Source organism: Lampris incognitus, chromosome 7, assembly GCF_029633865.1.
Source record: "Lampris incognitus isolate fLamInc1 chromosome 7, fLamInc1.hap2, whole genome shotgun sequence".
In the NCBI taxonomy this organism is placed as follows: Eukaryota; Metazoa; Chordata; class Actinopteri; order Lampriformes; family Lampridae; genus Lampris; species Lampris incognitus.
The window spans coordinates 45,483,832-45,500,961 of NC_079217.1; the positions used below are offsets into that span (position 1 = coordinate 45,483,832).

Consider the following 17,130-nt stretch of genomic DNA (forward strand, 5'->3'; position numbering starts at 1 on the left):
CGATGCTCAACTTGTACATTAGTAATGTTCTTCCATACCCGCATACTCTTGGGCCTCTACACACTCCAATACAGTAGGTGGCGGTATGCACGTAGTTGGTTTGCTATCCGCCAGTAAACAAGAAGAAGAAGAAGAAGAAGAGTAATAGTAGTAGTAGTAGTAGTAGTAGTAGTAGTAGTAGTACACTTGTGTCATTAACTGCACGACATTTGTTTATGTTGTCACTCCAGTGTAGAAAAGCGTGCCAATTGCAAGATATCAACCCTGGTACTTTGGATGGAGAAAGTGAGAAGAAGATGGAGGTGGATGAGTTTAAAAGAAGCAGTGGGAAGAAATTAGGGAGAAAAAAAGAGGGGAAGAAATTTCAAGTTATAGCAGGGGCTGGCAATCTTATCCAGAAAGGGTCAGTGTGGGTGAAGGTTTCTGTACCAACAAAGCAGTTACACACCTGATCCCACTAATCAACCAGTAGTCTTTGTTGAGGAACTTAATTAGGAGACACAAGTGTGTAATTGCTTGGTTGGAACAAAAACCTTCACCCACACTGGCCTTTTCTAGATAAGATTGCCCACCCCTGAGTTATAGTGATGATGAGAGAACGAAAGAGAAATCCACTTGGCTGGAACGAAATTGATTGAGAGCAAGGACAGGTTTGGAGTTTTGTCGAGGAAACACGAAGCTGCGAGTTGGATTAAGGACAAAATTAGCGATGTCAAAATTTAGTTGATGTTAAAAGAAGTGGATTGATCATTGTTGGATGTGTATCCCAGACACAGGTGAAGAAGGCATTGGAAATATCTGAGTTTGATGTTTACCAAGTCATATTTTCCACTTATTAGAAGAGCTCCAGTAAAGGACGTTGTTGATTGAGTACCGTATGTGGTCGATGCAAGTAGAGTCACAGAATATGAGTTATTGAGAGCCACAGCATTGTTGAGGATGAGTGACAGAGAAAGGTGGGCATCAAGATCTGTTGTTACATTTTGACTCAGAAATCCTGCCTGACAAAGAATTCTTTGAACATATCAGTTACCCAGTAAGGCATTTTGTTCCCAAACCCATTCAGTTCAGACATTGTTGGAAATTTGGACATGGCTCGCGTGTGTGTAGACGTGATTTGGGGATATGTGATAAATGAAGAGATAAGACATGCAGCGGCAGAAACTGTAGACAAGAACTCAAGTGTAATCAGTGTAGGGGGTGTCATGAGGCATGGTAAGCAGACTGTCCAAAGAGAAAGAAAGCGATGGAAGTCATGAGGATCAGGTCCAAGAGAGGGCTAAGCCATGAGGAAGCAGCTAGGAAAGAAAAGATTGAAGAAGTAAGGGAGAACAAATCAGGTAGGAAGCGTGTTCAATATTGTTTTTGTAATAAGTTCACAGAAAGTTGAATCAGTTCATCTCGACACATTTATTGGGAGAAATGTTTCATCACTCATCTAAGTGACCTCTTCAACCTCAGCTGACTGCAGGTATCCCCACCCTTATAAACAATGCAGCGTTATAACGACCAAAAACAACGATCAATTTCATGTACAAATAACTGTTGACCATTAACTAGAGTTACAATGGCCATGTGTACTATTCACAGAGGTTTGACGAACAGTTCCAATCACAGAGTTGTAAGATGGTGACAGATGTACTCTTGCCCCCCCCCCCCCATCCCGGTCTTGGTTCACATACCAGTGGAGGCATGGAGATGTTTAGGAGAGGTGGCAGTGGAGTTTTTAACTAGATTGTTTAGCAATCTTGGAAAGATTGCCAGTGGCCCAGTGGTTAGCACTGTTGCATCACAGCAGGAAGGTCCTACGTTCAAACCCCAGGCACAGGTCCTTTCTGTGTGAAGTTTGCATGTTCTCCCCGTGTCTGCATGTGCATGTCTCCAGGTGCTCCGGTTTCCTCCCACCATCAAAAAGACATGCATGTTAGGGTTAATACTGCTGTCTGTGTCCCTGAGCAAGGCAATGAAACAAAGAACTGGAGTTGGTCCCCGAGTGCTGCAACTGCCCACTGCTCCTATACAATAGGATGGGCTAAATGCAGAGAAGATATCTCATTGTAACCTGTATAATGACAATATAAAGTGGCTTTCAAGTGAGAGGATGCCTGAGGAGTGGAGAAGAAGCATTCTGGTACCCTAAAGGCAGAGCTGTAGCAACTACAGAGGTATAAAGTTGATCAGCCACAGCATGAAGATATGGGCAAGAGTAATAGAAGCTAGGTTAAGAGGAGGGGTGACAATTGGCGAGCAGCAGTATGGTTTCCTGCCATGAAAGAGCACCACAGATGCGATCTTTGCTTTGAGAATGTTGATTGAGAAGTATAGAGAAGGTCAGAAGGCATTACATTGTCTTTGTGGATTTAGAGAAAGCATATGACAGGGTGCTGAGAGAGGAGGTGTGGTATTGTATGAGGAAGTCAGGAGTGGTGGAGAAGTATGTAGGAGTGATGCAGGATATGAATGAGGACAGTGGTGAGGTGTGCGGTAGGAGGTACGGAGGGGTTCAAGGTGGAGGTGGGATTACATCAAGTGTTGGCTCTAAGCCCGTTCTTGTTTGCAATGGTGATGGACAGGTTGACGGACGAGATCAGGCAGGAGTCTCCGTGGACTATGATATTCGCGGATGACATTGTGATCTGTAGCGTGAGTAGGGTGCAGGTTGAGGAGAGCCTGGAGAGGTGGAGGTATGCACTAGAGTGAAGAGGAATGAAAGTCAGCAGGAGCAAGACGAAATACATATGCGTGAATGAGATGGAGAACAGCGGTATATTGAGGATGCAAGGAGTAGCGGTGACGAAGGCATATGAGTTTAAATACTTGGGGTCAACTGTTCAAAGTAACGGGGAGTGTGGAAGAGAGGTGAAGAAGAGAGTGCAGGCAGGGTGGAGTGGGTGGAGAAAAGTGTCAGGAGTGATTTGTGACAGAAGGGTACCAGCAAGAGTTAAAGGGAAGGTTTACAAGATGGTTGTGAGACCAGCTATGTTATATGGTTTCTGATGAAAAGACAGGAGGTGGAGCTGGAGGTGGCAGAGTTGAAGATGCTAAGATTTTCATTGGGAGTGACAAAAGAAAGACAGGATTAGGAACGAGTATATTAGAGGGACAGCTCAGGTTGGATGGTTTAATGACAAAGCAAGAGAGACAAGATTCAGATGATTTGGACATGTGTGGAGGAGAGATGCTGGGTATATTGGGAGAAGGATGCTGAATATGGAGCTGCCAGGGAAGGGGAAAAGAGGAAGGCCAAAGAGGAGGTTTATGGATGTGATGAGGGGGGAAATGCAGGTGGCTGGCGTGACAGAGGAAGACGCAGAGGACAGGAAGAGATGGAAACGGATGATTTGCTGTGGCGACTCCTAATGGGAGCAGCCGAAAGTAGTAGTAGTAGTAGTAGTAGTCTTATTCTCAATCCAGTAGAAGGCAGTAATCAGGAACACTCTATTTGTCATTAAACTTCATGCACTTAGGTACATGAAATGAAATGAAATGCCGTTTCCCACAGCCCACAGCAGTACAACACAAAGACAAAAACACATCCAAAAACTACAAGAACACACATACCCAAACTAACACATATGTATATCCAAAGTAAAAAAAAAAAGTCACTGTCCAAAGGAACAACGCCAGCCAGAGGACTGTTGGAATCGCCGGACTGCATGGGCTTGCAGCTTAGCCCGCCCCACTTCTGCGCCCTGTCAGACCGCCCGAGGCTCCAGGCAAGGGCCGTGGTCCCTGGGCCCAACGGACGAAGCAGAACAAGCTCTCTCAGCCAATCCAGCACCAGCTCTTCCAGCCAGACGCCCTTGACACATCATCCCTCAGTCCTCACGACGACATCAAAAACGCCACAATCAACGCCAGGTGAGGCTGCCGCCAGACCGCCCCCAGTATTATCGGAACTGCCGGTATGCATGGGTATGCAGTTAGCTTTGCCTGCCCTGCTCTCTCAGCTGATACAGCACCAGCTCTCCCAGCCATCAAACGAAGACAAAACTTAGACGCAGTCATGGACAAAGACACTGCATGGACGGTACTGGGTGAGGCTGCTGCAAATGCAAATTCGCGCAGCTATCTTCCCACAGCTTCCAGTGCAACATTTCAGATGAAAACCGCCTCTAAAAACCAAAGAAGAAGATTCTAAGCCCATTTAATGGAGTCGACCTTAGAAAAACAAGACATCTACAGAAAGAAACAGCTAAAAGAGGAGGGGGAGTTAACAGATAATTATAATAGTTATAATTAGAATTAAATTTACTTTTTTTTTCTTACTTGAACGTAACATGACCATCTCTTGTGGTATTCTGCTTCAGCACACTTTAACAACAAATATTATTGGGGACGCTGCAGAAAATTGCAGATGAACATTTAATATCCAGGACTTCACATTATAGACACTTCACTACCACTGACTATCCCTGTAACAAATTGGCCACAATTTCGAACATTGACCATACATGGTCCATGCATATACTACGTTTTGACCTTGCTTTTTTCTTTTTTCTTTTTTTTTAAAATTATTTTTGGGTTACGTCACCCTGCTCTTGCCTGTGTACATAAAAAAAAAGAAAAAAAAGTCCAATAAATGAGACCACCAAACTGAAACTCGCCAACACAATATTGATGTTCACATTCTTCCAAAAATGGCCAGCCATTATTGGCTGTTACAGCACATTAGACCGCATATCTGGATGAAACAGAACTGTTAGGTGACATTTTGTAGGGGAAGGAGTTTTGACATTGATTTGACTAAATACCATTTCATGGGACCTTTAAACTTCTGCGTTTTAGCAGCAGATGGGTATGTTGTCTTTGCTAAACCAAGATTAGAGCTTCTGAGGTTTTAATATGAATGAAGTCAAAATGTGGTCATTATCTTAACCTCTGTTGTGGTAGCCAGTGTTACATTTCCCCTGAATACCTGCAAAGCTGATATATTTACACTTCTGCAGTGCACCGCTATATCCACTAGATGTCGAAATTGACCAGTTTATGGTCAGTAGGTCTGGAAATTATTTGACTCTGGGCAACTCAGAAAATAATGCTTGGATAATATGGCCTTAAAATTTAAAAATATCTCACGTATTTCAGATGTTAAAGTTTTGGGGGTTTATTTTTTTGTTTTTTCTAATCAACAGACTTAGATTTTAAACTTAAATGTTAAAACCTGCACATCTAAGATAAGATGGAAACTTCATTGTAAGTTTTTCCCAATAATTTAGATTTGAACTGGTAATTTATTGTTTTCTATTACTATATTTAATCATAAAACTGAGCAATTGCTCCGTAAGCATGAAAACTAGTTTACTGTCTATTGCTTTTTAATGTGATGTAAAAATTAATTATTCTATTGAACAAAACTTATTTTAAGAAAAAAAGTCATCAAAGTTGCATCAAACTAATTTGCAAAGCACTTTAAAGCTAAGTCATTGTTAACAATAAACATTACAATTACAAATTAGCATAACATTTACTTAATCATAAATAGTAAAAGCAAAAGTGCTTTGTGTGTTTTATGAAAATACATCTTCATGTATGAAAGATAGCCCTGTCAAAGGGTGTACTGATTCAGTTGTACTAGTGAATAAAATAAATCATAAAAAAGTGAAAAGAATAAAAACAAAGAATTAAATAAGTGCTGTGACACTTATTATCTTAAGTGTTTCTTCTGTTGCACTAATGTGTTAATGCAACTTTACGAGTTTCGTGTGAGAAAAAAATACATAAAGTCTGCAAAATAAAACCAGATACCGCAGGACTCATTATCCTGCACATCTTACCATTGCACTCGTTTAGTTAACTTTAGACGTTTCAGGGAAAAAAAGCCTTTCCTCAGCCTCTGGCTTCAAAGATGCCGTATGGCAGGAGACGGTGTTGCCAGCTGTGCTGAAAACTTCCTAATGGAGAACTGATGGCAGGGATGCAGAGGTTCGTCTTGCCAGGTTGCCACCTCTGGCGAAGCTGGCCACCTCTGGGGAAGCTGGCAACCTCTGGCGAAGCTGGCCACCTCTGGGGAAGCTGGCTCACTGGAGCTTCCACCATGTCAGTGGGTTGGATTTGCTCTCCACAGTTGGTAATTGACAGTAGTTGTTCGGTTCCAGCTCATTTGCCTCCTTCCTTGGAAAACTTAATGTGCTTGAGGAGTACTTTTTCAAAATTCTACCTAAACCTTTCTTGGACTATTTGGTTGGTGAGGATGCAGGTGCAGCCCTTCCTTTTGCTCCTTCTGGAGTGGCCTAGACAGTTTGTCCTGTCTGTACCTTGCTATGAACTCAAACATGGCTCTTAATGATGTCTTCAGTGTGGCCACTGCTGGTTTGCTGGTTTCTGACTTTAAATCTGGGATTCATAAGGCATCCCATTTACGGGATGTCGTCAGTGGTGATGTCAGTGCAGTACTTGTTGTGCAGACATTCAAGGACTGTGTTCTTGATGTCAATAGGACGCTCTGTCCTCTTCAGTGATGCACCGGTGATCAGTGTGCAGTCTCCGTATCTTTTTTTCTTTGTTGTATTGAGCAACCAACAACAAACATATGTAGAAAAGTTATTTCTGACTGTTTTCTTATCAGCTGACTGGTCAAAACGTCATAACTACCATTATGTTTATGTCACTGCATGTGACAGCTAACCTCAGGTAGCCAGACTACTGTTGGGTTTTACAGAGGTCTGCCTACTCCTTATTGTGTGGCGACTGGCCCACGTGTTGCTGACTGGCTTAGCTAACTTCTCTTGCTCAATAGTACTGAATGTGTACCAACAGTGACTTCAAAATAGAAATAAATGTTAAGGACGTGAACAATGTTTAAAAAAAAATAGAGCCTTCCCAGTCTATTTCCTGTGGTGCCATATGCAATTCTTATTCATCCATGTAGTCAAATTCTCACGGTCCAGTTAAGAGAATTCAGACTTTTGGGGAATATCTGCTATTGTGTTTACTCACTATATATATATTTATCGGGGTTTTTTTTCCCCGTAACTGTCAATGGTGTTGTTATAAGTGCTCAACTAATGAGGAGCGGAATATCAATACAGATGGAGGAAAAAAAGTTTTAATCCATAGCAGTACAGGCCTGTTTCGTGCGTCGCGCACTCGTCATATATATATATAATTTTTTGTTGTGTAGTATTTGTACTTTTTCCACTGGCTGATCCTTGGTGACCGTGCCATTTGCTTATGTTGTGTTACTTGCTTTATCCAGCTTTGAAATTGTTATGAAAGACAAATCCAAATGAAATTCGGCATTACAATGAAAAACACATTTTGGGGGAATTCTTGCTAATCTGGCCCACCTTAACTAGAAAGCGCTTGGAGAAACACTGATGCTGCCATGTGGACACCCAGTGCCTGTTCTTCTTGTTTGCTGGAAGGACTTGTCAGAGCCCTCTTCTACTCCACGACTCTGCCCGTCACATTTTTGGCCTGAACCCCACCTGGTTGGTGAAACAGTCCCCATTTGATGTTGGGGAAGTTGGAGTTTGTCCTGTGCAATGGCTAGGTCTCTTTTTCCAGCTAAGAGAAGACACTGACAACATTTCTGCACACACTGACGTGAGGGTGCAGGGCGCTACGACCATGACCTCCACCACCGTGCTGCTGAAAACAAGCACAGACTCCGCAAGGAGCGAGTTACCAGAAAGACCCAAACCACATCCTCAACCACTTCTTCACACCCTCGCCCAAATTGCCCCAAAATATGTGGCTCCAGGATCTAGCTCTACACCCACTTGAAGACCCACAATGGCCCAGAAGGAGGACGGTCATACTTGACCCTGAGTGACCACCGAGGACACGCAGACTGCAAGGTCCAGGGCTGCGTGGGAGGATTTTTCTGTCATACTTTTCTCTGGGAGAATATAGACATCAAAAAATGTGTGCAAAACATTGAAATTCATCAGTCACTGGATTTTAGCGTTTTTTTACATTATTCATAGTTTAAACCATGAGACTCCTGTTACATTATCTTAATTCTGAAAATTAATGGAAATTACTAGACTACTTAAACCATTAATAACTGTGTTTAGTCTCCACGTTTATATATTGTAGCTGCATAAGTGATCAGTAAAGTGTTTGACCTACCCCTGACTCTCAGTAAAGTGTCCAGTGAACACTGGCTGACTCGGGGTTGAGTTAGTGTGAGTTTGCTGAGTGGGGCGAGCCGTGCTGGGGAGGTAGCGGGGCTGCTCTGTGGAGCTGCTCTCTCTGTGTGCCATCAGCGTAGCAGTGTAAAAACATATTGTGGCTGCATAATGAAGCCAAAAGGGAGCATGTACAGAGGAAGGAGGAGAACGAATGGGCTGTAAATTTTAATCTTAAGGAGGCTTGCAGGTATCTTCTGGCAAAAACGATAATGGATTTACAGTTTAAAGTGGAAGAGTTAAAATATATATATATAAAGATATTGTCCACACTAAAACTGGAGGGGAAGAAAAACCAGCTGATAGGGAGCAACTGACAATTCATAAAATACTATAACCAACTCAAAGACGCTTTTCTCAAAAACTTGGTAGGAACAATATCGAGAGGACAAAATATATAACTGATCAAAACGCGGAAGAAAAAGGGAGGAGCAGTGAGTTACTGGGAGGCCCAGATCCTTCATCTTCTTACCCATATTATTTTAATAATAATTATTATAATAATAATGATAAATTAAACTTAAATAGTGCTTTTCTAACACTCAGAGTGGCTTTACAATAAACAGTGGTGAAACAAAGCAACAGGTAAACATAACACAGACACACTACACACTGTTTACTACACTTATGAGCCAGTGTGTTTCTCACATCTGTTGTTTTTCTTAAGGACTGATCTCTTGTGTAAGGTACTGACTAGCAGCAGTGATCATTAGCCAGTTAGCAGGACACGTACATAACGAGCATGTGCATGCACACACACACACACACACACACACACACACACACACACTCTATTTGCATACACATCAAGTCTTAAGTCTCACACACAAATAGGCATGTAATCCATGACAATGTATTCATCCCCATGTAAGTGCCAAAGAGTCAGGCTGTGTTCCACACCCACAGCTGTGGAGGCTGTGTGGAGGTTTTGTGGAGGTTGTGTGGAGCTGTGGAGGCTGTGTGGAGGCTGCAGATGGAGGCCTTCTGTTCTGCTCTGACTTGATAGGGGGATGATTTGGGTTGACGTGACATCCACTGAACACACGTCATTTATTTGTCAGAGACACTAAATCAGATTTTTTTTTAAAACCTAGAGCAGGACCGTTATTCTGCTTCATGATTGTGTAAAACAAGTGTTTCCTTCCATGTTTAGAATTTATTAGTACAACCTCGTGTGTTCAAATGTGGGTTCTTGAAAGATCTTCTTATGTCATGGCCAATTTTTACCCTCAAAACTATTTCCAGGAAATATGAGAAAAATATCTAATTTCGACATTCATTTTTTCTGGGTCAGTGTTGGAAAATCATTAGAGGATTTTGTCAGTTTGGCAATTTAACAAATAACCCGGCAGTAAAATGCTGCAAAGGCCCGACTGGCGGGGTATCACCTTTCATGTAGGCCCTGTCACTGAAACATGCAAACTTCACATACATCCTGTGAGATCTAAACAGACCCAAGTCCTTAATCAGTCCCTTTATAAACATCCACAGGCCACGGGGGAAGAAACACACTCTTTTCCCTGATGCGTGCACACAAGCGCACACTTACACACACACAAGTTGGCCACGTGATGTGGCTGTTGTACATGAGCAATGTGTTTGTTACCAGCAGACTTACTACTGCCCTTATTACAGCCAGGCCAGAGTATATAGATGTGGGCTTTGCATCTAGCGACACATCCAGGCTCGGTACGGCTCCACTCCGTTTAATCTCCAGTTGGACCTGACACCGGTTCCTCCACACATGGTGCAGCACAGCCCCGTCCTCTTATCACACACTGTCCTACCTCTCTCTCTCTCTTTCCATTTTTCTCAATTTACAGGATTTTTCTGCCCCCCCCCCCCAGACACACACGCACGCATGTTGAAGTAAGCATTAAAAGCATCTCTGTCTGTGGGTCCTGAGTTGTTGTAAAGGGTTTGTGACAGTTGCTAAGTCAACACTTTGTGTAATGGTGCAGAGGAGGAACACGTAGACACACATTCACTTCTCAGATGGACGGACAGACAGGTTTTATGAATACTGAGAGGGAAGTGTCCAGGCATTTCTATGTGTGTCAATGCAGATTAGCTGCCCTCCGACAATGCTCTGTGGCTGGGTGGTGTGGCCCACCATGCCTACTGCCAGGCAGCTGATCATCTCAACCCTCATTAGAAGGAAATTGCGATGGGGATCGCTGGTTCGAATCCCCTCCGGCTTGGTCGGGCATCCCTACAGACATCAATTGGCCGTGTCTGCGAGTGGGAAGCTGGATGTGGGTATATGTCCTGGTCGCTGCACCAGCGCCTCCTCTGATCGGTCGAGGCACCTGTTCGGAGGGAGGGGGAACTGGGGGGGATAGCGTGATCCTCCCATGCGCCACGTCCCCCTGGTGAAACGCCTCACTGGCAGGTGAAAAGCAGCGGCTGACGACTCCACATGTATCACAGGAGGCATGTGGTAGTCTGCAGCCCTCCCCGGATCGGCAGAGGGTGTGGGGCAGCGACCGGGACAGCTCAGAAGAATGGGATAATAGGCCGGATACAACTGGGGAGACAAAAGGGGGGGGGGGGGATAAAAAAAAAAAGAGAAGGAAATTACAGTAGTGATCGTATTATTAAAGCGTGCACTTAAGTGCGGGTAATATGAGTTACTCTCTGAGATGCTACGTGGCCCACCTCGTCCAGCCAGAACAACACTGGGCAGGACTTAAGGTGACAGAGAAGCTTACTAGGGGTCAGCCTGGTGGGGCTGTACTTGGTACAGCTTGGTACTTGTACTTAATACAGTTTGGTACTTGTGCTTGGTACAGCTTGATATGTGGTACTTGTACTTGGTACAACTTCGTACTTGTACTTGGTACAGCTTAGTACTTGGTACTTGTACCTAGTACAGCATGGTACGTGGTACTTGTACTTGTTACAGCTCGGTACTTGGTACAACATGGTACGTGGTACTTGTACTTGTACTTGGTACAGCTTGGTACGTGGTACTTGGTACTTGTACTTGACACAGCTTGGTACGTGGTACTTGTACTTGGTACAGCTCTGTATGTGGTACTTGGTCATCTGGTTGCTCCCGTTGAGGCGTGGGACTGCTTGTATTTGAACTTTAAACACAACATAGGAAGTTGTGATAGATGTAAGGCATTTCCTGTTCTTATCAGACTGTATCTGAAACTGATCTTTCAATATATGCAGACACAGCATAATGGCAGAAGTCGGCTTCTTATTTTTGGATGTATCATAAATGCCATCCACTTGCTTTATGAATAAATTCTTTGCCTTGGCAGGAAGTTTGGGTCCAGGCTTTTTAAGTCCAGCTCCATTCATTCATGTTTAATAATGCATATTTCTTCTGCAGCACGCGTTGAATAAAGCAGGTCAAAGATAACTCATTTTACTTAGTTTAAGAAGTAAATACGTGTGGAACTTAACAATATATAATGTGTATGACCAGGGAGCAGGTGCTATTTGATATTTTGTTTTTAGCAGTTTTTTCTTTTAACTTTGTAAAGATGCAGTCAACTTTTAATCTTTCTGAGCTCAAAACACGTTTTGTCTCAAGGGTGGTAGAACAAAAAAAAAAAAAACGAGGCCAATGGACACCACCATCACTGTCTTCTCAGGAATCAGGGACAGTTTATTGTCATTTCTTTCGTGAACTTGCGTACACAAAAGAAACACAATTCTGTTCCCCCCAGCCCACAGAAGTGCGACACAAAGGAGAAAACACACATCCCGAATTTCCCAAAAACGACACCACCAAAAACATTCAAAAACAGAGAGAACAAAAAAAAACAAACAAAAAAAACAACAACACACAGTTAACAACACAGTCCACTCAGTGCAACATGGTCTGAAACTTCCACTGTCCAGAGAACAAACGCCAGCCAGGAGGACTGACGGAGCTGCCGGTCTGCATGGGCTAGCAGTTAGCGTAGCCTGCCCCGCTTCTGCGTCCTGTCAGACCACCCTTGGTGTTACCTCTTCGGGCGCTTCTCCGATCAAGGGCCGTGGTCCCTGGGCTCACAGGACGTAGCAGACCAAGCTCAGCCAGCTGATCCAGCTCCAGCTCTCCCAGCCATCAAATGAAGACAAAACAAACTTCGACACAGACGTGGACGAAGACACTGCATGGACCGTACTGGGTGAGGTCGCTGCAAACGTGAATTCGCGCCCACACGCGGCGAACTTACGTTTGCGGTACCGTCCATGCAGTGTCTTTGTCTACGTCTGCGTCCAAGTTTACTCTAAAGAAAGCTCTAACTTTTAAGAAAACTCCACATCCACACCTCATTTTATCGTTTTTCTAACTGCGAGTGGGCGGAGACGGCTCGAAAGGGTTTACTTTTCAAGGAGTCACATTTCACCTCATTTGTTCACATGTGCCCATTCCAGCTGCCTTAAATTAAGAGCAAGAGTTGATAATTGTCTGTACTGCGCCTCAATAACTCCCGCATGCATCCAGATTACTGTCAGACTCCTCCTCTTCGTTTCAGCCTTGAGTGAAAACTCACCACAACTGCATTCATGCATGCACACACACACACAGTTTTTTTGGATCACAAAAGCACTCTGTGCTGTTCGCCAAGTTGTTTACCTGCTTCATTCAATCACCCAATATGTCCAGCACCGTGTTCCCTGTGGCTATGGATGCTCACTTGTGAGAATGGCCTACATATCATCACTTAATGGCTTATGGCATTACACCGAAGAGAGATTAAAACACAACAGCAAATAATGTGATTCAACAAAAATATCACCCAACCCACAAATCAGATGAATAAAATGAATAACCGTGTAAAGTGAAGAAAAATACAGAAAAAAAAAACACTTTGAAAAGCAATTTGGCATATTGCATACAGAGCACCACTAATGTAATGGCGGGAATGCTGCTGATGGCGGTTGATGTCACACAGAGCCGTGTAAGGCGAGGATGAGCGGCAGGATAATGCACAATAACCCAGCGCATTAACCTCACCTCCCAAGCCTTTTCTCATTTCAATCTGGCAAATTCCATTACTCTCCCCACCCGCTCCATTTGCCCGCATAAAAAAAAAATCAAGCCCTCCCGCTGGCCCCATTTAATTCCCAGTGTTGGTAGTCTCTTAACCTGCCCGTGTGTCCAGTGTTAATCTGCCACTGCTGCTCCCCTTGCACTTTTCATAAAAACACAGCACCAAATCCGCCACTTTGAAAAGGCAACTAATTGCACAAAAGAGCGATCATCCCCTCAGATAGGTTTAAGGAGTTAAAACACACAGATTAGGCCGCTGGTAATGTGACGATAAACGTTTCACTGTAATTCAGCGCAAAAAAAAAAGAAAAAAAGAAATGGGGTATTAAATGCTTAAAACAATGCGTCATTATACACACCAGGCCCTGCCCAGTCACACAAGCTAGTGACCTAAAATCCTGCCATCTTTCATTGCTGGAGCTTAAGATGCAGCAGGCTGAAATAGATATACATCAAATACCTTTTTTTTTTTTTAGGTATATTTTTCCCCCTTTTACTCCCCAGTTGTATACGGCCAATCACCCCACTCTTAAGAGCCGTCCCGATCGCTGCTCCACCCCCTCTGCCGATCCAGGGAGGGCTACCTCCTCCGATACACGTGGAGCCTGGATGTATTCTAGTTCTACTATAATATATCCATGATGTGGAGTCGCCAGCCGCTTCTTTTCACCTGACAGTGAGGAGTTTCACCAGGGGGACGTAGCGCGTTGGAGGATCACGCTATTCCCCCCAGTTCCCCCTCTGCCCTGAACAGGCACCCCGACCCACCAGAAGAGGCGCTAGTGCAGCGACCAGGACACATACCCACATCCGGCTTCCCATCCGCAGACATGGCCAATTGTGTTTGTAGGGACGCCCGACCAACCCAGAGGTAACACGGGGATTCAAACCAGTAATCCCCGTGTTGGTAGGCAACGTAATAGACCGCCCCGCCACCCGGACGCCCCTTCATTCATGTATCCATCCATTATCCGATCCGCTTATCCTGCTGTCAGGGTCGCAGGGATGCTGGGGCCTAGCCCAGCAGTCATTGGGTGGCAGGCGGGGAGACACCCTGGACAGGCCGCCAGGCCATCACACAGGGCCGACACACACACACACACACACACACACACACACACACACACACACACACACACACACACACATTCACACTTAGGGACAATTTAGTACTGCAGATTCCCCTGACCTACATGTCTTTGGACTGTGGGAGGAAACCGGAGCACCCAGAGGAAACCCACGCAGACACAGGGAGAACATGCAAACCCCACACAGAGGACGACCCTTTATTCTTTTTTTTAATGAATATCAAATTTCCCCAGAGGAGCTCAGTGAAATTTAATGTAATTTTCTTACTTTTTCTATGGTAGACTGCTACAGTTACCATTGTGGTACTCCACAGAAGTTGAACTGTAATGGTTTCAGTCTTAACAGAAGTTTTGGCCCCACTGGTCTTTGCTTGGACTCACTACCTTTAAGTCTTGGATTTGACTCAAATTTGCCTCTCTAAAAACGTGGTCTGAACTTGGTCTTGCTCTGAATGATCTTGACTACGAAGGCTAATTCAGACTGCTGTGGGAGGGAAGAAGAGTTATATCAATATTGTTTACCACAGGACATGTGGTAAACAATAGCTCGAACCAGCATGGGACCACCATCAATCTACGGCCCCAGAGCGGCGTCCTTGTGTCAAAGGTTTTATTGTCCTGTTGACACATTCTGAGATAATACTCACCATGCTCAGGTCATACGTTATGTACAAGACTAAATGAATGGTTTTTTTATTTATTTATTTCTGATTTTTCCCTTTTTCTCCCAATTTAGTGGCCAATCGATCCCTATTTTAGTTCAAACACCCACCCTCATACTGCATGCGTTCGACAACTGCATCTCTCCGGCCGGCAGTCTCGAAGGAGACGCCTCCCCACTTTTGTGACAAGGTGAATCCAGGCTGAACCCCTGCTTTTTCCGACACACACAGAGACGCATTCATGTGACGAACACAAGCCGACTCCGCCCCCCTCCTGAAGACAGCGTTGCCAATTATTGCTGCTTCATCGAGTCCGGCCATAGTCGGATCTGACGAGACCGGGGCGCGAACCCCGGTCCCCGGCGGGCAACTGCATCGACTCAAAGCCGACGCTTCGACTGCTACACCACCGCGGACCAGATGAATGTGGTTTTTGAAACAGTGTCTTGTCTTTTCTTGCGGCCTTCCCAACGTACGTGGCACTGAGGCAGCATCTTGATGTTCTGATCTCAGCTGGACTTTTAACTGGTCTGTGTGTTCTGTCTGGTGCTATTTACAAGTGAACATGTCCCTCTGTGGTGATGGTGTGTGTGTGTGTGTGTGTGTGTGTTTTGTTTCTTTTTTGTTTTTTTGGATTTTCGCCCCAATGGTATTTGACCAATTACCCTATTTTCTGAGCCATCCCGGTCACTGCTCCACCCCCTCTGCTGATCCGGGGAGGGCTGCAGACTACCACATGCCTCCTCCGATACATGTGGAGTCGCCAGCCTCTTCTTTTCACCTGACAGTGAGGAGTTTCACCAGGGGGACATAGTGCATGGGAGGATCACGGTACCCCCCCCCCCAGATATGCGCCCTGACTGACCAGAGGAGGCGCTAGTGCAGCGACCAGGACACATATCCACATCCGGCTTCCCACCCTCAGACACGGATAATTGTGTCTGTGGGGATGCCCGACCAAGCCAGAGGTAACATGGGGATTCGAACCGGCAGTCCTCATGTTGGTAGACAGTGGAATAGATTGCTACACCACCCAGACGCCCTGTTTGTGCTGTTTTTTTTTACTGAAAAGTATATCTTAGGTGTTTCTGTGTTCTTGTTGTAATGAAGATGTTGAGCTTGTGGCATGTTAACACATTGTTGTACAATATCTTAATTTTATTTCTTACCTTCAGTTGGCAGGGGAGGCTCAGGAACTGTTTTCGGTGCGCCATGGTCCAGTAAGAGCAGCACACATCCTGCCAGACCCTCATATCAGTGAGTATAAGCCCAACACTGCTTGAACATGCCACTGCTAGATAATGCATATTCTGACCCAGCTGTCTTGTTGCCCAATTGGGTCAACACAAAAGGGCAAATTCAGACCTTGATTTCAACACCACGCCTTGGTATGGAGAATTAAGGTTTTTTGGAGTCACCATGCAGACATGGTCTCTTGAAGGAAATACATTTACTGACTGGGACACACTACAGGACTGTTCAAATCATAGAAAACACAGAACAGACTGGGCACCATACATTTATGGACTGGTTTCTAGTTTTTCTGATCTTAGACACACACACATACACACACACACACACACACACACACACACACATAAAGATGACTATGGTTCTGAGGAGCACCCATATAAAGATGAGGAAAAGGCTGGCCACCCCCTACCCCTCCATAATCACAACTGAACACAAACTCCAGTGTTCCTATGACTACAGGTTCTTTCTTTGTCAGTGTGGTTGTAATCATTATCGAGGCACTCATGTTGTTGCCATTGTTCCAACTACCACTTCTCCCTCTCTGGACTCCAGCATTCAGTACTTGCTGTTTGTTCTTCATCTTTTATACTGGCTCCTCCATGTTTCTGGCATGCTCTCTCTCCCATCTCCTGATAATTTTCCATCTTTTTTCATTTCTCAAACTTAATAGTCATAAAACCGAGGACCTCCTCGTCGGTACTAAATCTACTTTGGTTAAACCTGATAGTTTTTCTCTAATGACAATTCTATAGTTCCTCCATCACCTCAGGTTAAGAGTCTGGGTGTCATCTTGGACAGCACATTATCTTTTGAAGCTCACATCATCAATGTTACTTGGTCTGCATACTTCCACCTAGGCAATATTAATCGTCGCCCGTCACTTACACCTAACAGCACCGCCATACTCATTCACACCCTGGTTACGTCCCGTATTCACTACTGTAATTTTATCCTCTTTTGTCTTCCCCTCAAGTGTGTTCATAAACTTCAGT

At 44.5% G+C, this 17,130-nt stretch overlaps 1 protein-coding gene across 4 annotated transcripts in view; it reads left to right on the forward strand.

The window, feature by feature from the left end:
* Positions 1-17,130, forward strand: part of bcas3 (BCAS3 microtubule associated cell migration factor) — a 488,455-nt gene that overhangs the window by 18,113 nt on the left and 453,212 nt on the right. For all 4 annotated transcript variants that reach the window (XM_056283043.1, XM_056283039.1, XM_056283041.1 and 1 more), the window contains exon 6: positions 16,060-16,141. In XM_056283043.1, coding sequence (XP_056139018.1) covers positions 16,060-16,141 — 82 coding nt within the window. The remainder of the gene's footprint in view (positions 1-16,059; positions 16,142-17,130) is intronic.